The sequence below is a fragment of the Pseudorca crassidens genome, chromosome 5 (assembly GCF_039906515.1).
Source record: "Pseudorca crassidens isolate mPseCra1 chromosome 5, mPseCra1.hap1, whole genome shotgun sequence".
Lineage (NCBI taxonomy): Eukaryota > Metazoa > Chordata > Mammalia > Artiodactyla > Delphinidae > Pseudorca > Pseudorca crassidens.
Window position 1 is genome coordinate 93735184 of NC_090300.1, and position 23815 is coordinate 93758998.

The following is a 23815-nucleotide window of genomic DNA, read 5'->3' on the forward strand; positions in this document are numbered from 1 at the left end:
GTTGCTGTAGTTCCTTTACCCCAATGTCTCTAACAAGTTCAGAAGGTGCTAGGGGGGAATTTTTGGTGTCATGTCATTGGTTTCCTCCCTTAATCATATTCTCTTCAGTGTTTTTATCAATAGCTTGGGTAAAAAACAGGCATGTTTGAATTCATAATAGACCCTGAACTAGAAGGAGTATCTTATATCAGGCATAATGCGAACAAGATGTGAGAGAGTTGAAATACGAAAGATAAATGTAGTATAAATAACCTACAGTCCCGAATTTAGATTTAAAAAATCTATTGTGTTAATATCCTAGACTTGGACAGTGATTTACATGAAAAAAAATAGATGTTTTCATTGACCACAAGCTTAATCTAAGCTGATAGTGTGACAGGGTTGCTGAAAATATTTATGGAACTTAGCTAGCAGCACAAGATGGTAGCCATCCGTTCTCCCCCTGCCCCGCCGCGGGTGCCAGCGGCTCGGGCGGCGGGAGCAGCGGCAGCGGCCAGGCAGCCCAGCTTCGCGAAGGCTCTGCGCCCGCAGGCACCCGGCCCGCGCCCGCCCCGCCGCCACGATGCCCAAGAGGAAGAAACCGGCTCCTGCAAAAGTAGAAACGAAGCCAAAAAAGGCGGCAGGAAAGGATAAATCTTCAGACAAAAAAGTGCAAACAGAAGGGAAAAGGGGAGCAAAGGGAAAACAGGCTGAAGTGGCTAACCAAGACACTAAGACAGACTCACCTGCAGAAAATGGAGAAGCTAAAAACGAGGAGAGCCCAGCTTCCGATGAAGCAGGAGGGAAAGAAGCCAAGTCTGATTAATATCACCCACCTGGTCCTATCAGGGGTCCCTGTCTCCCTCCTTGTACAATCCAGAGGAATATTTTTATCAACTATTTTGTAAATGCAGGTTTTTTAGTAACTAGAAACATTTTTAAAAAGGAGGGAGTCCCACCTCATCCCATTTTTTAAGTGTAAACGCTCTTTTTTAAGAGCAGCGTTTGCTGGTGGTTTATTTTTTGGTAGAGTCAGAAAATAGTGGGATATTGAATATGGGAGGCTTTGATTGTCTTGGGTGTCAGCTTAACATTCCACAGATGGGGGGTAGCTTTTCTATCCTATAATACAAAGCACACTAAATGGCAGTTTGGAGACAGTTGTGCATTTAATGTCTTAAACGCTTTACATTACTTGTTTCCCATGTTGTTTTTGGTAGAATTGTTTCCTAAAGGAAACCACTCACCCCTTGATCTTGGCTCTCCTGGGCAGAATTTTGTGCACTTTGTAACATCTTTGGTAATGGTAGTCCAGTTCTTCTAGTAACTGTTAATGTGCTGTGGATGACTGACAATTTGAGTGTGTAGTGTATATGATATTAAATTGTGAATTAGTTGGACTTACGATATAATAGCATATTAGTATTTGAAGGTATTGGTACTTGATATCCTGTGAAGGGAAATTTGCCTCCAAATTTTAAGCTGGAAAGTCACTGGAATAACTGTTCAGAAAAGAATCACAACTACATGATTTTTTAGATTTTTGGTACGTATATTGAGAATTGTGTACAAATTGAAATGTCTGTATACTGATCCTCAAAACAACCAATAAAATCTCAATTATAAAAGAAAAGAAAAGAAAAGAGCAAGATGGTAACACTACCAATAAACCATGTCCTGCTTATACCATGTCTGGAGGGTGATGTTCAGATGAGGATGCTTTAGGAGGGAAGGGACTTCCTAGCTCACAGTATAAATTAACTATCTGGTTATCTGGTAGGGGGTCATTGGTGGAATTGAGCATCATGCCGTGGCTGAGGGAATACACAGGGCCTGAGTGAAAACGTGAAAAGCTGCCATGTGATGGTTGGAATTCTAGAGGGCAGAACTTGGATGGCTGGATAGAAGTGGAAGACAGAGCTAGCTCAGCATGAGAGTGTTAGGCTGTTTTTGCAAGGCAGAGACACACAGATTACCTTTTTCTATTGGTGTATATTTATTTATTTAAATTTATTTGTTTATTTATTTATTGGCCGAGTTGGGTCTTCGTTGCTGCGCGAGGGCTTTCTCTAGTTGCGGCGAGTGGGGGCTACTCTTCGTTGCGGTGCGTGGGCTTCTCATTGCGGTGGCTTCTCTTGTTGCAGCGCACAAGGTCTTAGGTCTTAGACTGTAACAGAAACAAGCTGCTGGCCTAATTAGGCCCACGAGCAGTATTTTGCCTATGCCTGGCATAGGCTCATTGGGCATATAGATGTAGACTCTCTCCTCTGCCTGAACAGATGCCTCTTTTTATATGTCTTTAAATGTTTTGGCTTCAAGAGATGTTCTAGAATTCTCCATCTAACTCTCACTGCCTTTCTAAACACTGCCTTTCTAAACATTGAAGTTATCAGAGAATGTTAAGCTCCTGAGTCTACATGGGTATCAGACAAAATTAGGGACTGAGAGAAGCAGTTTATCCAGTATCAGTGATGATCTGGGTAAGAGGGCTAGGTATATTAACCAGAAACTTTGATAATGGAGCAGTTACATAGAAAATTTTCTTTTTAAGAAAATTGTCCTATTTTACATGTATAAGTGAACATTTGTGTGGCCAGAGATTTTCTTATATCTCTCCTGAAGTTCCCTTACTAAAGCAAAATTGCCAAGTATCAAAAGGCAAGAAATTTTTTTTAGGCCTAAACTTTGCTGACTTACCAGCTGAATGCAACTTACTTGATGACTTTTTCTTAATAATAACATATCTCTGGAGTATATAGTCTTCCTAAAGAACATTTTTGTATTATGAACTTTAAAATGATAATCTGACTTACGTCCTTTCTTGTTTCATTTCAGAAAGTATCTGTATGTCACATCTTCTTTTAAAGGAGCATTTAAAAATGAAGTTAAAAAGGCAGAAGAAGCAGTAAAGATAGGTATGTAATTACCTATGGCCTACATCGTTATTGTTAATTTATCCAGCAGACGTTAATTGAGCAGTTATTCTGAGACATACCCTGCTTTGGGCATTATAGGAATAAACACAAGTAATCAAATGTAATTCCTACCTCTAAGGAACTTCATAACACGTTTTCCATCTTTGATTTTGTCTAAATATGATGTTATTATTATAAAAGTAATTCAAGTTCTGCGTACACACTTGGAACTAGATTGATGTATATTAGGGTTGTCCTGATGCAGAGTTAGATCATTTTAGAGACTGGTGTTGCATCCACTTTAAGAAGGCATGCTCTGGGCTTCCCTGGTGGCGCAGTAGTTGAGAGTTCGCCTGCCGATGCAGGGGACACGGGTTCGTGCCCCGGTCTGGGAAGATCCCACATGCCGCGGAGCGGCTAGGCCTGTGAGCCATGGCCGCTGAGCCTGCGCGTCTGGAGCCTGTGCTCCTCAATGAGAGAGGCAACAACAGTGAGAGGCCCTCGTACCACAAAAAAAAAAAAAAAAAGAAGGCATGCTCTACACATTCACTCCTCCCACAAAAGGACAAAGCCATCCTTCCCCAATGATCCAGGAGGGAAGAGTAGCTCTGTATCCATATTTCATGGATTTTAGAGAGTTTCCAGTCAGCCAAACATTCAGTCATGACTTTTGAATTTGTATGTGTGTGTGTATATATATATATATATATATATGCCCTATAAGTTGTCATGACTTAGAGGACCCTGTATGGCTACCTAGTCTTGGAATGTGTGAAAGCTATAGAAGGAATACAGGATTTTCTGAGATTATCATCTGTAAGCCATTCTTACTGGTCATGGATATATTATATATATGTAATATTCATTTAAAGATGCTTGAAAGGGTTTCATTTTATTGAATCATCTTGCTTCTGTTTCTAGCTGAACTCATATTGAAAGAAGCACAAATCAAAGGAAACCACTCTGACAGAGCTTCTTTGTCTTCTCCTGCCAAGGTATGACATATAGAGTAGTCTTCTTAAATGGTGAACAGGGTCATTTGCTTTTTCCTGTACACAGATGACTCTTATTTATCACTTACTTCTTAAACCTTTAAACAAGCTCGGAAGATTGTTAATTTTAACACAGGTAAACAGAATAGATGGGTGCAGAGAAAGGGGAGGAAACTCAGCAAGTGGGGGTAGGCTGAGATTGAGAGCAAAGGTGAACAAAATGTGGGGTGAATTGAGAAGTAAGGAAGATCATCACAACTCATTTCTTTAAAAGGAAGGGAGGGCTTCCCTGGTGGTGCAGTGGTTGAGAGTCCGCCTGCCGATGCAGGGGACGGGGGTTCGTGCCCCGGTCCGGGAAGATCCCACAGGCTGCGGAGCAGCTAGGCCCGTGAGCCATGGCCACTGAGCCTGCGCGTCCGGAGCCTGTGCTCCGCAACGGGAGAGGCCACAACAGTGAGAGGCCCGCATACCAAACAGAAAAAAAAAAGAAGGGAAAAGTGATAGAGAAAAGGAGAAAATAATGAAAAGCTAGCAGAAAAAACTAGCCTATCAAGTCTCCCTGAAAATATCTCTTCAAATTATAGCTCCCTATGGACCTAAATAAATAGGGAGAACAAGGAGAAGATTAATAAGCAATCCTTCTTTCTAGTGCTAAGAATTATTTACTATAATTATGAATATTACTAACAATGCTTCCAGCTTACAAAGCTGTTTTCTTATGAGTTGCTCCACACAGTTCATAAACATTCTATGTAATCCTTGCAATATGCCCATGAGTAAGATAGGTTATAAAGAACTATTATTATTAATTATAGTGCATAGAAACTAAGAGAAAAAGAATATTGCAGCCGGACATGTATTTTAAGTTTGCTAACTTTTACCAAAAATATGGTACCAAGCTTGCTACCACAGTAAGTCATTGCACGACGTATTTACGTGCTTGCATGGGATAAGGAGGTATAGGGAGAAAAAAATGCTTCACTTCACCCTTCCTTCATCCTCTTCTGCGCACTCAGTATATGAATTCTTTCTGTAATTTGCCCTCAAACTTTCAAGAGTGTGTCTGATAAAGAGCTCTCATATCTAATGGTCATGAATATGGGATGAAATCAAAGAGTAGCACATGTTAATTCCCCAAATCTATCCATGACTTTCCCCAAATTCTTTTACCTTTTTTTTTCACTTATTTTTTTTTTTAAGGTAAACATAGACCTATCTTATTGTTGTTGACTTTTAAGGAGGAGTTTAAGCTTTCTTTATTTTGTCTCTAAAAAAATCAATCCTTGGCTGTATGTATTTGGGAGACAAGAGAAACAGACTCTTTCTAACGGGTCAGGACCTTGCTTTCTTCTTGCCTTAGCCAGTTACCTCTCGCTGCCCCTTTGCTCTGTGCTCTAAGTTCATTGACAGGAAGGGCAGGGATGTCTTTGAGCAGCTTGCTTTGTTGCTCTGATGCACACTGGTTTCTTTAACTCAGAGAAGAGAGCTAAGCAGAATGACCTCGGCTTTTGACCTCTTAAATTCCTCTAGGTGGTTGGGTGGTTGAATTTGAAGTGAAATACTTACCAAGCATTTACCATTTTCTTTTACTTTAAAGGCCGCGAAAATAAGGTTCAGTCAGAGGTATAGCCATCAAATGAGATGCCCATCTTTCACATCAAGTGGATGGATCACATTAAAAGTCTATTCTTATTTGTGAAATAATAACAATGCATTTTTTTTTTCTGCCTGGTTATAGAGAGCATACCAGAGATAGGGTAGTGAATGAGCCAGTATATCAAATTAAAAGAGAAGAAAAGAAAGACAGGTGGGTACCAGTATTGAGGCACTCTGAAAGGGAGAAAGCCCAGGATAGGATACCCTATAAAGGGAAAGTTTGCGGAGGATTAGTTAGGGGTATATGGAATTTGATATAGAGGAGACATTTTCTTTTGGCCTCTGATAAAATTTTTTAATTACAATTTTTTTTTTCCCGAAGGAAGCCTTAGTGATGGATCACGTGATTCAGCATTTTCTGTTCTCACAGACAAAAGCCAGAGTCTAGGTGCATTGAATGACTTTCCCAAGCTTTCACATAGTTTGTGTGAAAGCCACTGTGACATTACAGGAAGCAGTGACTCTTTCTGTAACAGCCAGAGAGGACATTGGCATATGTGCAAAGGGAGAACTGTGGGCTTGGATTTGGTTTGTCTTCTTAGCTATTGGAACTTAATCATTTATCAAGTATTTATTGAGTATCTGCTATTGTAGAATTGCATTAGGCAATGTGACCTATCACTATTACCCTTGTGAAACCTTTAGATAATAGGATAATAAATATCAACTCAGCTCTCATTTTTTAATGGCATTATGTGCTCTCCTAACCAAATGTACTTCTCCAGGATGTATTATGGAAAGCTTTGGAAGATGTAAAAGCAAAGCAGAAGATTCTTCAAGAGAAACGGAGGTAAGACATAAGATTTTCTGTTTGCTAGAATCCTCTGTACTATGTTAAAACAAATTCTGATTTCTGAGTAGGCAGATTTGGTGATCATTATGACAGTTTCTCTTCCTTAGCTTGTGACATCTTATGATATTAAGCATAATATGGTCAAAATCCCCCAACCAGCGTAATCAATGGAAAGTATTTATAAAGTATATATTTTCATGTACACATATGTTAAAACTTCTCAATACAGAGTGAAAACTTAGTTCAGTGTTTGATTAGATGAAGAAGAGAACTGCCCAGGGGTCCAGCTGACAACTTCTCTTTCCCTGTGTCCTTTGCCATTTAAACTCTGGAGGGTTGGTCCCAGTTCCTTCCCTTTTCTCGTACTGCTTAACAATTTAAGATAGAGTATGCTTCAAGTAAAAGTATCACTTATATAAGGTTAAAATAAAAATAGCAAGCCTATATTACAAAACCATTGTTTACATTGGTAGGGTTGACTTGATGTCCAGTTCAGGTGTTAAGCAAGTTAAATTGAAAATAATCACTGTTGTCCAAGTAAAGTCAGACTTTGGAAGCTGTGATAACTTTGAGAAACAAATTTTTAGGGAAGTGTTATTAGTTTTCAGCATTTTTTGGTGTGTGTGAACCATGATGTGCTATATAACCATAACTTTCTTCAAAACTTAAATTTGAAATGTTAATTATGCATTTATCAAAATAAATATAAAATAAATGTCATAGAAATCTTCAATGAAAAGCAAAGGCCTCTTTAAAGACTTCAGAAAGAAAAAGCTGGTTGATGACTTTTTTTGTCATCACAGTGATAGGCATGAAAGGTGACCATCCTATTACAATAATGCCAGTTGGTGTGAACTTATTTTTATAGCAAAATGCTTTTTTTAAATTTGAAGACAATCAGTATGCCATTTACTGTCGCAGAGTGATTATGTCATACCCTCCAATACTCTGTTTTGGGGTCCCTTACAAAGTCAGTATTCTATTTAGTTAAACAACGGGAACATAATTATAGAGTAGACATTTTTGAGAAAAACTTTGATTCATATATATTTAACCCGACATGTATATGCATTTAAAAAATACATAATATATTAATTCATGTCAGTAACTCCCTCAGAAAGTCTGATGTACTCTATATATCATATCCATATAGAAGGACTGATACAACTTTGTCATTGTCCTTTAATGATAGATATATTTAATCAGTCCAGTAAGTATGTCAGTTGTAATAGCCCATGATCATGAATTTGAAAAGAAAAGCTGTTTTTGTGGAATGAGAGGAGCTACAGGATGGGTGGAGGGAAAGAATTATATTTGGTACCATTCTTGGTTGGGAAAGGAGAATAACATTTGCCAGGCACCTAATGTCTTCCAAGTCTGTACTGAACATTATCCGTTTTACTCCTCACGGAATCCCAAGTGGCTAGGCAGGTATTATTCCCATTTTTCACACGAGACAGAAAGTTGAAGCGACTCATCCGTAGTCACATGGTTGTTGCAAAGACAAGCTTGTATTTGAAGTCACATCCATCTTGCTGGTTCTTACATCCAGGTGTTTTTCATAGCTCCAAGCAGCCTCCTGTTATTAGGACTGTTTCTGTCATGTCTGCTATGTCTCATTTTCTATTTTTACACTTTTAATACAAAAGTCACATAAAACATAGTATAGCAGACAGAGTCAGAAAAAACAGGAGCTAATGTCTGTCGCCCTTGTAAACTTGCTTAATTAACTTTGATGTACCTTTGAATTTGGAAAAGGAGAGAAAACTAAAGAATATCTTTTGGCACATTCCAATCTGTGTAGAATATTTGGAGGTTTGAGAACACGCTGAAGGTTAGAAATACCTAAATTTTAAAATGGTCAAATCATCATTTTTCAAAAAATGCTGTGATGTACATATTAGACCAGTTGACATTTTACAACTTGCACTTTCTAGTTCTTGTAAACTGTAAACTTTCTAGTTCTTGTAAATTTAAATTGGCAAACTCATTTTTGAATCAGAGCGCTTGTGTTTGACTGGTATTGTTATTGCCTATCATGTTTATGCAAACTACTTGGCCATACAGAGATACCGAGTCTGCTTACTAAGTTTTGCAAAATATCTCTATATTTTATGTATATAGTTCCTTTGATATTTATCTTCTGAGTTTGTTTATTAACAGTTTGTAAACTGTATATTTTTATTAATATATTTTTTTCACTTTCTAAATGTAATGCTAGAGAATTAAAAAAGGCAAGGACACTCACCCTGTTCTTTGGTGTGAACATAGAAAACCGAAGCCAAGCCGGGATGTTCATTTACAGTAATAACCGCTTGATCAAAATGCATGAGAAAGTGGGCCCACAGTTGAAACTGAAGTCCTCGTAAGTATGTTTTTGTTTTCAGAGGCACAGGCAGGATGAGGGAAGTTGCAGTAATCTTTTGTCTGTGGAGTTAAGTGATTAATCATAATGGGAGCAGGTGTCATAGCCCCCATCCACCCTTCCCATCAGTGTGCAGGCATTCATCTGCCTAATTTATAATGTCAGTGGAGCTGTGTGCCTGCTCTAAGGAAAAAGCACGCTTTTGGAAACTTTACCATTTCTTGTGCCATCTACTAGGGTTAAGTTTCTGATATTTCACCAATTAAAAAATAATATAAGCAGAGTAAAGAAATTTTAGGAAAGAAAAATCCATAGTCTTATACCACAGCCCTGTTAACATTTTGTGCAGCCCCTGCATGTATGAGTTCCTGCCAGTTACCTGCATGAGCGTATATTCTTAACACTCTTCAGCCTGCTTCGATCCCAGAGTAATACATTCTGGTGCTTTCCCAGTGGTGGGTCTGAAACTCCACAAGCTGCTCTCCTGAATTATGTAGAGTCCTGAAGAGAGACCATAGAAAAGCACAGAGTCAGACAGGATAACCGCGAGCAGTAGGATGGCTCAGGGGGACCGTTTTTCATCTTGTTCCCTCACTCTCAAGGAATTAGTGATTCACTCATTTGTTCATTCAACAAGCACTTGTATTGCAGTATCTTGTGCCAGGCACTGTACTAAGCTCTGCAGACAAAATGTTGAAAACCTACTACCTTTTGTTAAGGAACTTACAGTCCAGTGAGATGGACAAATGTATAAATACGTATTTATTATTGTATGGGAACAGCAAGAATGATCTTTTAAAACATAAATTAGTTTATTCTCTTGCTTAAAATCCCAGTGCATGTAGAATAGAACTGGTTTTCATAGTCTGTCAGTGATCTGGCTGCTGCCTGGCTCTGGGACACACCCCACCCATCCCCAGACTCTGCCTGCGTTCCCCTCACACCAGCAGGCTCCCTGTTCCTTTGACATCCTAAGCTTGTTCCTGCCTTAGGGCCTTGACATTTGCTATTCCCTCTGCCTTGAACCTTCTGTCCTCAGATCTTCTTACTGCTGGTCCTAGCATGTCACTCAGGCACCAGCTCTGAAGTCTGCTCCACAGGAAGGTCTTCTTAGACTGTCTAATTAAAATCAGCCCCTGCCATCACCCCCTCTACCTTTTCTCTCTTCGCAGATTACAGCACCTGCTGTATTTTCCTTATACCAACTTATTGCCATCTGAAATGCCCTTATCACCCTTAATGGTCGTCATCCTTTAATAGAAGAGAAACTTCATAAACAGGGACCTTGTCTTTCTTATTCATAACGTATTCCTAAGTTCCTCGAATAGGGCCAGGTGCTGAGCGTGAATGAATTGATGAATGAACAAATATATGTTAGAGGCAAGTATCAGGTGCAAAAAGCCTCTTAGGAGGGGCAGTAAATGAAACTGGGGGAATTTAAGTTAGGTTTCCTGGAAGAAATGATGCTCAAATTCAGACTTACAGAATGACTGGCTGAAGGGAGGGCAGGGTGGAAGGGGAAAGTAATGAAAAACATGATGGGCAGCGGCCCCAGATTGGGAAGGTGTGACTTGTGTGCCAGGCTGCAGGCACTGGGGAGCCCCTGAAGAGCTAGACTTCTGGATGCCCTTTCCCTCAACAGGTTATAGCACTAAGCAGAATATCCCAGCTACATACATCATGAGCTGCTAAAAATGTGAAAAAAAAATTGCGTTTATCCATCAGTCTGTTACTTCTCAGATATTACAGCCCATATATTCCCACTGGGCACCTGTGTACCTCTGCAGTGATGAGGAGACATCCAACCCGACAGGTGAAATGAGGATGAAAAAAGTGACTGGCTCATATTATTAACAGGACCATGTCAGTTTATTGCTGTAAGGGATTGTTAGGGATGTTTATTGCTAAATGGCCTCCTCTTCCCACCCACCTTGACTCCCCATGTCAGGTTATAGGTTTGGAAAAGGAGTCATATTAATTCAGTAATGATGTATTAAGAGATTTTGTATTATGGGACCAAGCACAACTAGGATAACCGTAGACTTACATTAAAAAGTACAATTGTAAGATAACTTGTTAACTTTGACATGGTTTGGACCAAATGACTGAATTTGTTTTTTAAAAATTTGATTTTGAAAGATGAGGGTATATTATTAGCTTTTTGTTTCCTTAGCTCAATTTCATATAATTTCTATATGTATTTATTCTTCCAGACTTGATGCAGGTGTGGTTGGAATTGTTGATATACCCTTGGAGGTCATGGAACCATCCCATAATAAGCAGGGATTTCTCAATGTCCAAGAGTATAATCATCTTCTAAAAGTTATGGGACGATACTTGGTCCAGTACTGTAAGGACACTGGAATTAGTGAGTATTCAGTAGTCATAGTAAGAGATACTTAATGGGAGATTAACTTGGTGATGTCTTTAAGCTGGAATGATTGTACTGATTCGGGTAACCAGTAACCCCAAACCCTGGAAGAGAGTGCCTGCGTTAAAAAAACAAACATAAAGGAAATTAGTCTTAAAATCTTCCCCAGAATATTACATGAAAAATAAAGCAGCAGATTAAAAATTCTAAGAGGAGGGCAATCAGAGAGCACTATGAAGTGGCAGCTGATCATGTAGAGAGGGGGCAGAAGTTTGCTGGAAATAGGCTGAGAAACCCCCAAAGGACTCTACTCTCACTCTAGGACTCTACTGTGTAGGAGTTGCACAGAGTCCCACATGGACGTGAGTAGCACCTGCAGTATTGTTATATCATGCTGTAGAATAATCATTGTTGACCCTGGATAATTGTAGATATATTAAACCATGTTTTGTATATCTAATAAATCTTCAATATGTTAACTCCAGAAAGATTTAGATGAAAAAAATCACTAAAGTACATATGCTTGGAAACGTAAAAAGATAAACTTTAGTTATCTGGAAAATTTGACTTTTTCAGATCACCTCACTCTCCAGAGATACCTGAACAGTGGTGAGCTGTGCATTAATTAAATAAACTTCCTTTAAATTATGCAGACATAGGGCTTCATTTATGGAGAGAAATAGGCTACTGTGTATTTGTTCAGTGAATTGCATGAAGTATGTATAATTCATGCATATCAAAAATTATGTCTCTAACCTTGAGACAACTTAAAATCTTATTATTATCCCATTTGAAGTTGTAATCTTAGAATATTTTCTTTTCTTTTGTACCCACTCTGCTTGGTTCTGAAATTTTCTCATACCAGTGAAACAGGAAAGAGTGCAGGAACTCAGGGGAAAAAATGTAAAGGGGGAATGATGTTGAGGGCACAGATTTCCTGCCCAGACTGGATTTTCCTGTCACAGTCTAAAGCCTCCTCAGAGTGTGGTCTGTGGACCGGCAGCATCAGCATTACCTGAGAGCTTGTTATAAATGCAGAATCTCAGGTCCCACCCCAGAACTACTGGACTAAAATCTGCATGTTAGCAAAATCTCCAGGGGATGTGTATGCGCACTGAAGTTTAAGGAGCACTTCTCTGAAGAGTACATCTTTTGCTTAGCAGAGGCATACTTTTTCACGTGTTTTTTTTTTTCTCAGAGACATGTTTGAAGTTATACTAAATGTAGGAATGACTACATTATTTGGCTGGCTGTGCTTAAAGCTATAGAACACATAGGAATATACAGGGTGAGGTGGTATAAATCAATGATCTACTTGCTGGTCTTTAAATGCTAGCAGGACATGGTTCAGAAAGAAAACGCTGAGCATTTGAAAATTATGTCACTTCCCCCATCCTCATATTTTCTCTGGAAGCTCCTTTGTGTGGAGTGTGGGTAGCCTCCCAACTTTGTACTCTCAACTCCAGGGTGTGACGTGCCAGCCTTCCCCCCGTATGTAACTTCCTATTTCTATCTTATCTACCTAACTTTTTCAAAACATTCTCAGTAGATGTAATAAGATTCAAGATTAGTAAGTTATATTTGTATTGTAATTATTGGTGGTTAATAACATGTTGATTTCCTAATTCCGTAATTGTCTATGAATTGATTTAGGGCTAGAGGATACTCTCACAAAAGATGTTCCTCTAGAAGGAAAGCAGAGAGTGGAGAAAGGACAGTGAGCATGTGCATTTGCTCACGTATCTCACGATTTCATCCCCAGACATCATTATCAAACTGAATCAAGTGATCAAGGTCAGGACTGGTAGACTCAGGAACTGTGCTGAGGAGATTGACCTTCAAGGTCTTTGCTTCTTAATTCCCACAGGAGTAAGCAAAGTTATGTAATGCTTAACTAATACTCTGAAAGCTAGTATTCCAGGACACGCATTTTAATGAAAAGTATTTGGGTAGATTTTTTGCCTTATAAATAAAAGATGCAGTCTTTGTATTTGCTGCAAGTCTGATCAGTTTCTGTGGAAAATTGGGCCCTTGTAAAAATCGAATCAGCAGAAAGGGGAATGGAGAGGTAATGACTTTTGTGTCATTTGTCAAATCTGCATTTACTTTTGGCACAGTTCATGCTAAGAGTCTCAGAAGTGTTATTCTTGTCTCTGAGTCTGTCCTCACCTCACTGTCTGCTACTATGTTTTCTGAAACTTTATGCATCCTTACAGTAAAATGGAAATATTAATCAGCAGCTTTTTGGAATAGGGAGAGAAGGAGAAGAAGAAGATAGAGGGAAATATCAAATGAAATTTGAGTTCGAGCAGCAGCGATTACGTAGAAGTGTATTACTAAAATTTTCCGAAATGGATCAGAATATAGCTGACGTGCTAAAATGAAATCTCTGATGTAATAAGCACAGTCTTTCCTAGCAACACTCAAATCATAGGGCTTCAGGTTGGTAAGAAGGTTAAAAATCATTTAATTGAGTCACTACCTCCCACCCCATGCTTTAATTCCCCTCTACCTCACGCACCTCTGCCCTAGGCAAGTGGAAGCCACTTTAAGCCTGAACAAGGGTTTTCCATGAAAGAAAAAATGCTACTTCTTGAGGCAGCCCATGAATCTTTGCACAATTGTGTTAGAAAATACATTTTCATGTTAATGTCAAATCTGTTTCTCATATGTTCTTTTACTCATTCGTCTGTGCCAGGCATGGAGTGTTATAGGACCAACACATCAGATGTGGTCCACCCTTTCTGGGAATTTACAGTCTAGCAGGGCTAACGCAATTTCACAATTAGAAATGGGATTGGTGCCCAACAGAGAAGAAGTGGGAGCCAGTGATCAAGAGCTCACAGTTTAGAGCCCAGAGAAGGCCTCAAGGAGGAGTTAGCAAGGGTAACTTCGTTCTCCCCCTTGGGGCCAGGAAGGATAGGTCTAAAGCCTTTTCAAATGACAGCCCTCTCTTTGAAGTTTTCTGTCTCTCTTCAGTCTTATATTATCCTAACATTTCCAAGTTCTGTTGTTATTCTTTATTTGACAAGGCATTAAATATATTCACCATTTTCACATTATTTTTTGTGAAGTCTATTACCTGGAAACAAAAGGTTCAGATGAAAACTTGAATAAAATGGGATCATCATCTCTTTAAGTTGTAATTCTGTTGCTATAGCCTAATATATTCTGAGTAAGCACATTATTGACCCTCAGTATCTTTATTACCAATTAAAGTTCTTAATAAAATGTTTAATGTGTGTTCTTGTTAAGCCATACTTCTTTTATATTTTTCCAGTAAGTGTTTTTGGACCCTAGTGTAGAATCCTACATTTATTCCTATTAAATGTTATCACCTTATTAGGCTCATTTTTTTCATGTTGTCAGGACCATTTTTGGAATCTAATGGTGACTTTTACCTAATGTGCTATTCTTCCTGATATGTTAGCTTTGGCCAGTATTTTCTCTCTGATTTTATTTAAATCCTGTTGCACTGGATACAGAAATCAAGCACTTGGCCCTCCACCGATGACCTCCAATGAGGTAGAATTGGGACACTGGGTGAGGACAATTAACCATATTAGTTTTTCAGTTTGTGTAATTTTGAAAGTAAGGGATAATATTTGTTAGATGAATAATTCTTTTAAAAATAGATAACTCTCTATGCCTTAGCTTGGGCTGCTATAGCAAGATACCATAGACTGACCAGTTTATGAGCAACGTAAATTTATTTCTCATAGCTTTGGAGGCTGGAAGTCCAAGATCAGGGTGCCAGCACGGTTGGGTTCTGGTGAGAGCCCTTCTTCCAGTTTGCAGGCTGCTGACATCTTGTTGTATCCTCCCATGGTGGAAAAAGAGTGAGTGAGCTCTCTGCCCTATTCTTATAAGGGCACCAATCCCATTCATGATGGCTCCCCCTAGTGACCTCGTTACTTCCCAAAGGCCCCACCTCCAAATACCATCACCTTGGGAGTTAGGCATCAACATAGGAATTTAGGAGGGACACAGATGTTCAGCCCATAACAGTCCAGTAGCTAGATGTAGCTAGCTGCTCACAACAAAATTTTGTTTCTCTTATTATATTCTTAAGTCTCTGAGATCTCAGGAAGGCACTTCAAGAAAAGTGAAACACAACATTCTGCTAGGGATACACACGTTGAGTGAGGAGGCCTGTGTAAGTATTGAAAGATGAGGCTTGAGACAAGTTTATTTGAAAGTGTAGGTTGAGAAGCAAGTCATTTTTTTAAATTCAGTTTTTGAAGTTACGGACTTTATATATTTATTCTATTGTATTTTTAAAATATGTATTTTATCTTTTATTTAAAAACATTTTTATTAAGGTGGTATGGGCTGAATTGTGCCTCACCTGAATTCATATGTTTTAGTCCTAACTCCCAGAAACCCCCAGAATGTGATTGTGTTTGGAGATAGGACCTTTAAAGGGGTGATTAATTTTAAATGAGGCAGTTAGGCTGGGCCCTATCCAATGTCACTGGTGTCCTTATACGAAGAGGAGATGTGGACACGTGAAGAGACACCAGGGATGGGTGTGCACAGAGAAAAGAATATGTGAGGACACAGTGAGAAGGTGGAGAGAGGCCTCACAGGAAATCAACCTGCCAACAGGTTGATCTTGGGCTTTCAGCCTCTAGAGCTGTGAGGAAATAAATCTCTGTTGTTTAAGCCACCCAGTCTGTGGTGTTTTGTTATGGCAGCCTTAGTAAACTAATATATATGGGAAATTGCAAAATTAGACAGATTTAAGGAAAATGAAATCCGTAAACCCTTCATCCAACCTCAAAAGTTATCAACTTCTGGGCAAACTGGTTTTATCCATGCTCCCACCTACTCCCCCACAACTGGGTTATGAAGGACATTCCAGACACTTTATAATTATATCCGTGTGTGTGTGTGTGTGTGTGTGTGTGTGTGTGTGTATTTTTTTTTTAACATGGAAGAACTTTTTAAATAAATTTATTTATTTTTGGCTGCGTTGGGTCTTTGTTGCTGTGCACGGGCGTTCTCTACTTGCAGCGAGCGGGGGCTACTCTTTGTGGCAGTGTGTGGGCTTCTCATTGCAGTGGCTTTTCTTGTTGCGGAGTACAGGCTCTAGGTGTGTGACACCACAAGCTCTACTTGTGGTGCATGGGCTCAGTAGTTGTGGCTCACGGGCTCAGTAGTTGTGGCTTGCGGGCTCTAGAGTGCAGGCTCAGTAGTTGTGGTGCATGGGCTTAGTTGCTCTGCGGCATGCAGGATCTTCCCGGACCAGGGCTTGAACCCTTGTCCCCTGCATTGGAAGGCGGATTCTTAACCACTGTACCAGCAGAAATGCCCAATACTTAATATCATAAAAATATCCTGCCTATCTTTTATATTTCGAATTATTTTCTATTATAATTCATAGCCCCTCTACCCCATCCTCATATTTCTCTTTACTGCTCACTCTCTCTTTTTTTTTTTTTTTTTTGGCAGGGGGAATTTATTTGTAGGAAAAACTGAGTTGGTTGTCTTATAGTTTTCATGGTTTAAATTTTGCTGACTGAATTACTGGGTGTAGTTTAACAGATTCTTCCATTCTGTTTATTTCTCTGTAAATTGGTAGAATCTAGCAGCTTGACCAAATTCAGATGTGTTTTTTTGTTGCTGTTTCATCAAGATGCTTCAGAGGTGGTAGTGTGTTCTATCAGGAGCCATAAGTCATTCGATTGTCTCTCTTTTAATGATATTAACAGTTAATGATCAAAGCTCAGATCCCTTAAGACTTCCAAAATCTTATATTCTAATTCTTTCGTATTTTCTTTGATTATTAACTCTAATACTTCTGTAAAGAAAAACTTTTTTCATCTACTATTTGGTTACCCATGTTAGTTGGTAATTTACTATTTGAGAGCAGAAACAATAGAACTCTATATGACTAAACAAATTACGTTGGCTGAAAGCTTGATTTGAGAGGAATTAGAGATACAATTAAAATATTTAAAAAATTATAGACATTTGCCTAACTGATTTATATGGCATAAATATGTATTCTGTTTAAAATTGTTACTTTGTGCCAGCTCCCAGCAAACAGCAGGATGGTTCAGGAGTTCAGTGGATAGATTTCTGTTTTTTAAAAATGATCACATTCTTAGATTTTATCCATTTACACTGCTTTCACCTGGTAATTGAAATTATCACCATTGACAGCACTTACGCTTCCTTTTCTTTCTGACTGCACTTGTATTGTTATCATGATAATGACATTTTTTACATCTACAATGAAGTTTCTTGCTAAAATATCTCAGAGGATCTCACCTATATTGCAAATAAAATATGAAAAAGCCAGCCCTTCTTCTTTTGTCTGGAATTAAATACACTTGGATTCTTACACTTTGATTTTTCTCTGCCATACCAGAAGCAAGACCTCAAAACTCTCTTCATTAGTCTGTATATGTGTACCTTAGAAGAAAGAGTAAGTTGTATCTAATGACTCTGATATTAAGACAGTGCAATCAGAATTAAACACAAGTTGTATTAACAACAGCAAAAAGAGTCTTTACACTTTTGAGACCATTAAGTCAGTTAGGGGGCTTTGTGTATGTCTGAGTAAGGTAAAGAGAGTCCTGGTAGAAAGAAAAATTATGCTAATCCAGGTATTGAGGAGACTTAGGTAACTAACTAGGCTATTGCCCATGATAACACAATGTTTTATGAATATATTTCTGTTATTATGTCTAATTTTGATTTCCACATTTTAGAAAGAATAAGAAAAAATGAGTATATCTAAAGAAAGCTATGAACATGACGAAATAAAAGTATAACCTAAAAAGGGAAAGTAAAATTGTTCCTTTATAAGGAAAGAACCAGTAGAAACCTAAGTCTCCTGAGGTTTGTTTTTGAAAGTTTGTACCCTGAGACCTCCATCCATCTTCCTTCTAGTCTCCAGTGTGCAGAATGATGTGGTTCTGAACTGGTAGGCAGGAAGCCCTAGGGGACCTTAGAGGGTGGCTTGGAGTCCTTGAATCCCTGGCTACCAGTGATTGTCTAAGATGGCATTATGTCTTGTACATGTACGTGCTACAGTTTTTCAAATACGTATAGATGTAGTTGTGAGTAGTAAGATGTAAAATCACACAAAAGTATGATTAAATTCATGATTTATTTATTTATTTTTGTCATCATGTATTTTCTCAAGTCGGGAGCAGGGGGTGGTTCTGAAATCATTTTTGCAGCTTAAGGAGATCCTAGTGGGAAGCAGCTGATATGGAACAAGCGAAAATGTTGTGGCATTGTCAGGTGAAGTAATGACCTTACTATGAAGTTGGACCAACTCCGCAGATTCCTGGAGTCTGTGGAGTCTGCTGTGTTCATGGTAGAGTGGAGAAGGTAAGGTATTCTGACTGCAGCTGCCACCTACTTCTGCCATTGACTGTACTGTACCATGAGACTGACCCAACCCCACTCTGCCACATCCACGAGCCAAGAGAAAGAATGGCGCTGGAAGCACCTTCAGCACCACTGAAGACATCTTGCCTTGTTTCATCTCGGCTCAATTTTTTTGGTTTTTTATTTTTTTTGCGGTACGCGGGCCTCTGACTGTTGTGGCCTCTCCCGTTGCGGAGCACAGGCTCCGGACGCACAGGCTCAGTGGCCATGGCTCACGGGCCCAGCTGCTCCGCAGCATGTGGGATCCTCCTGGACTGGGGCACGAACCCGTGTCCCCTGCATCGGCAGGCGGACTCTCAGCCACTGCGCCACCAGGGAAGCCCCCATCTCGCATCAATTTAAATAGAGTTCTTTGGGAAGTGATCATATAGGCCTTCTCTCATCTCAAATGCACCACACATTCTCTAGCCATCATGGCAGTTCTTCCTGATAATTGGCCGCTGGCCTCAAGAGTGTACAGGCTTCACTACCAGCTGATGGGAGTTGGCGTATCAGTTGAAACCAGTTTGCTGTCCCTAACCCAGAGATGCCATAAATGATCACACCATGAATCAGCTTAGCAAGAGTCTCATGTCTAGCTTAGCTAAGGTAATGACAAATAGGACAATATTCAACAGAGGAAGAGGTATGATCAACAGTCCTCTGAGAATGGATGTGTAATTTCTATTTGAGATCTTTGAAAATCGAATATAATCATCTATTTAGACGCAGAGCTACCTGAAGGCAGGGACCTCATTTAAATACCTTCTCCATCTTAAGATTTTCCTGGTGCTTTGATTTCATAAACTGTTTTAGGTTTCCTTATTTTGATTGAAAACATCAAAGCTTTGCTTTGGTAGTTTATTACTGAATTTTATTACTTCTCCACTTGGCTAACTGATTCCCTGAATGTCATTATACATTCTATGAATAGATACGAAACTGACATCTAGGAGGCTGTTACATTTCTCCTCTTTTTAAGAGGCAAAATCTACGTGAACTGCTCTTTTAGTTACTGGTTTTTGACAATTTTTTTAGTAAGTTATTGCACTAGTTCCCACTATTTTTCCCTGGTTTTAAGAGGCTTCTGAAAAATTAATCAAATTAATTTAAATGTTAGGAATCTTCTGAATACAGTACTCCATACATAGCAATAAATTAAATTTTCACAGCTTTTCTCAGGTACTTATTCTAGAAATCAGGACTTTAATTGTGTGCATTGATCCCTGATTATTCCATTAATTTAACAAGCTTGTTGATTATTCAAACAAAAGTCTCAAGGTATGTATTCTATAATTTTGAATATTATAAATATTTCCTGTTTATAAATGTAAACTAAATTTTAAAATCAGAATACCTTGAGGTTGTTAAAATAATATAATTATGAAATTAATAAATTTTGTGTTACCTACATAACATTCTCCATTGGGTGGAAATATTTAAGATGTATTTTTAAAAGTCAAGTACTTTTTCATATTTTGAAATTTCACTTTTTTGCTCTTAATTTTCTTCTTGATGAAAGGGCAATTTAAAAACCTTCATTAATACACATTAACAAAAAATAGTTTATTAAAACCATATATTAAAAATATCCATAATTGTATACCACTTCATATGTTAAGGCCAACCTAGTTTAATAAATTTTATTATTAATTTTACTATTTCTTGCTAGACTAGGATAGACAAGAATTTTTTTCCAGGTTTATTGGGCTATAATTGACAAAAAAAAAATCATGTATGTTTATAAAGTGAACAACATGACAATTCATGAAATATTTGTGAAATATTTACCACAGTCAAGTTAATTAAAACATCTGTCACGTCACACAGTTACCTTGTTGCATGTGTGGGGGGTAAGAATGCTTAAGATCTACCCTCTTAGCAAATTTCAGGTAATGCAATATGGTATTATTAACTATAGCCACCATGCTGTACATTAGATCCTCAGAACTTACTGAGTTTATAACTAAAAGCTTGTACCCTTTGACCAACCTCTCCCCATTACCTCTGGCCCACAGTTGCCAGCAACCACCATTCTACTTTTTGTTTTTATGAGTTCAACTTTATTATTATTATTTTTAGATTCCACATATAAGTCATATCATATATTGTTGTCTGGCTTATTTCATTTAGTAGTAATGACCTCCACATTCATTCTTATAGCAAATGGCAGGATCTTCAACATTTTTGGCTAAATAATATTTTATTCTCTCTCTAGCGCACATGTGCACAGACACACACACCATTTTCTTCAACCATTCAACCATCGTTGGACACTTAGATGGTTTCCATATTTCCATATCTTGCCTGTAGTGACTAATGTTGCAATGAACATGGGAGTGCAAATATCTTCTCAAGATACCGATTCCATTTTCTTCAGATGTATACCCAGAAGTGGGTTTCTGGATCATATAATAGTTATATTTTTAATTTTTGAGGAAACTCCATACTGTTTTCCATAATGCTCATACCAATTTACATTCCCACCAACAGTGCACAAGGCTTCCCTTTTCTCCACATCCCCAACATTTGTTTTATCTTCTCTTTTTGATAATAGCCATCCTAACAGGTATGAAGTGATATCTTATTGTGGTTTTGATTTACACTTCCCTGATTATTCGTGATGTTGAGTACCTTTTCATGTACCTGTTGGCCATTTGTATGTCTTTTTTGGAAAACTGTCTATTCAGGTCTTTTGCCCATTTTTCAGTAAGAGTTTTTTTGTTGTTATTCAGTTGTGTGAGTTCTTTGTACATTTTAGGTATTAACCCCTTATCATATAAATTACTTGCAGATATTTTCTCCCCTTCTGTATGTTACCTTTTCATTTTTTTGATTGTTTCATTTGCTATATAGAGACTGCAGTTTGATATAGTCCCACTTTTTTTTTTTTTTGCTTGTGCTTTTAGTATCATATCAAAAAAAAATCATCACCCAGACCAATGTTAAGGAGAGCTTTCTGTATGTTTTCTTCTAGGAACTTTATGGTTTCAGGTCTTACAATTAAGTCTTTAATTCATTTTGGGTTAATATTTATGAGTGGTATAAAATAGTTTCATTCTTTTGTGAGTATATCCAGTTTTCCCACCATTTATTGAAAAGAATGTTCTTTATGTATGTTCTTGGCACCCTTGTCAGAGATTAGTTGGCTATATATGTGTAGGTTTATTTCTAGGCTTTCTATTCTATTCCACTGGTCAATCAAATATTCTCTCAATCAAAGAACACAGGATATCTTTCCATTTATTTATGTCTTCAGTGTTTTTCGTCAGTCAATACATTTCAGTGTACAGGTCTTTCATCTCCGTGGTTAAATTTAATCCTAAGTATTTTATTGTTTTTGATACTATTGTAAATGAAATTGCTTTCTTAATTTCTCTGTCAGATAGTTCATTGTTAGTGACAGAGATGCAACTGATTTTTGTATGTTGATTTTGAATCTTGCAACTTTACTGAATTCCTTGTTTAGTTTTTTGGTGGAGTCTTTAGGTTTTGCATATATACTATTATGTCATCTGCAAACAGAGAAAATTTTAACTTCTTCCTTTCTGATTTGGTTGCCTTTTATTTCTTTTTCCATGACTAATTGCTCTGGTTAGGACTTCCAGTACTATGTTGAATAGAAGTGGCAAAATTGGATATCCTTGTCTTATTCCTGATCTTGAAGAAAAACTTTAACTTTTCACTGTTGAGTATGATGTTGGCTGTGGGCTTGTTGTCTATGGCCTTCATTATGTTGAGGTACATAGTTTCTATAATTCATTTGTTGAGAGTTTTTATCATAAAGTGGTGTTGAATTTTGTCAAATGCTCTTTCTGTACCTATTGAGATGATCATATGATTTTTAGTCTTCATTCCATTAATGTAGTGTGTCATATTTATTGATTTATGTATGTTGAACTGTTTTTGCATCCAGGGATAAATACCGCATGATCCTTTTATTGTTCTGTTGAATTTGGTTTGCTTTGTTTCGTTGAGGATTTTTGCATCTATGTTCACCAGTGATATTAGCCTATACTTTTCTTTCCTTATAATGTCCTTACCAGGTTTTGGAATCAGGGTGATACAGACCTCATAAAATGAGTTTGGAAGGGTGTCCTCCTCTTCAGTTTTTCAGAAGAGATAGAGAAGGATACGTATTCATTTCTTTAATGTTTGATAAAATTCACCACTGAAGCCATCTGGTCCTGGGCTTCTTATTTGTTGGGAGATTTTTAAGAAAATGTTTTATTGACATATAGTTGATTTACAATGTTGTGTTAGTTTCAGGTGTACAGCAAAGTGAATCAGTTATACATATACATATATCCACTTTTTTTTTTGATTCTTTTCCCATATAGGCCATTACAGAGTATCGAGTAGAGTTCCCTGTGCTATACAGCAGGTTCTTATTAGTTACCTATTTTATATATGGTAGTGTGTATATGTCAATCCCAGTCTCCCAATTTATTCCTCCTGCCCCTTATCCCCTGGTAACTATAAGTTGGTTTTCTACATCTGTGATTCTACTTCTGTTTTATAAATAAGTTCATTTGTACCCTTTTTATTAGATTCCACATATAAGTGATATCATATGATGTTTGTCTTTCTGTGTCTGACTTACTTCACTCAGTATGACAATCTCTAGGTCCATCCATGTTACTGTAAATGGCATTATTTCATTCTTTTTTATGGCAAGTAATATTCCGTTGTATGTATGTACCACATCTTCTTTATCCATTCCTCTGTTGGTGGACATTTAGGTTGCTTAGATGTCCTGGCTACTGTAAATAGTGCTGCAATGAACATTGGGGTGCATGTATCTTTTCAAATTATGGGTTTCTCTGGGTATATGCCCAGGAGTGGAATTGCTAGGTCATATGGTGGTTCTATTTTTAGTTTTTTAAGGAACCTCCATACTGTTCTCCATAGTGGCTACACCAATTTACATTCCCATCAACAGTGTAGGAGGGTTCCCTTTTCTCCACACCCTCTCCAGCGTTTACTGTTGGTAGATTTTTTGGTGATGGCCATTCTGACTGGTGTGAGGTGATACCTCATTGTAGTTTTGGTTTGCATTTCTCTAATAATTAGTGATGTTGAGCATCTTTTCATGTGCTATTTGGCCATCTGTATGTCTTCTTTGGAGAAATGTCTATTTAGCTCTTATGCCCATTTTTTGTACAGAAACACAAAAGACCCCAAATAACCAAAGCAATCTTGAGAAAGAAAAATGGAGCTGAGGAATCAGACTTCCTGACTTCAGACTGTACTACAAAGCTACAGTCATCAAAACAGTATGGTACTGGCACAGAAACAGAAATATAGATCAATGGAACAGGATAGAAAGCCCAGAGATAAACCCATGCACCTATGGTC

General features: G+C 38.0%; 1 protein-coding gene and 1 pseudogene across 1 annotated transcript in view; both read left to right on the forward strand.

The window, feature by feature from the left end:
• Positions 1-23815, forward strand: part of MORC1 (MORC family CW-type zinc finger 1) — a 350504-nt gene that overhangs the window by 237298 nt on the left and 89391 nt on the right. Inside the window, exons 16-20 of the mRNA XM_067738944.1 lie at positions 2815-2894; positions 3816-3889; positions 6268-6332; positions 8557-8700; positions 10914-11068. Coding sequence (XP_067595045.1) covers positions 2815-2894; positions 3816-3889; positions 6268-6332; positions 8557-8700; positions 10914-11068 — 518 coding nt within the window. The remainder of the gene's footprint in view (positions 1-2814; positions 2895-3815; positions 3890-6267; positions 6333-8556; positions 8701-10913; positions 11069-23815) is intronic.
• Positions 421-1303, forward strand: LOC137225538 (uncharacterized; annotated as a pseudogene).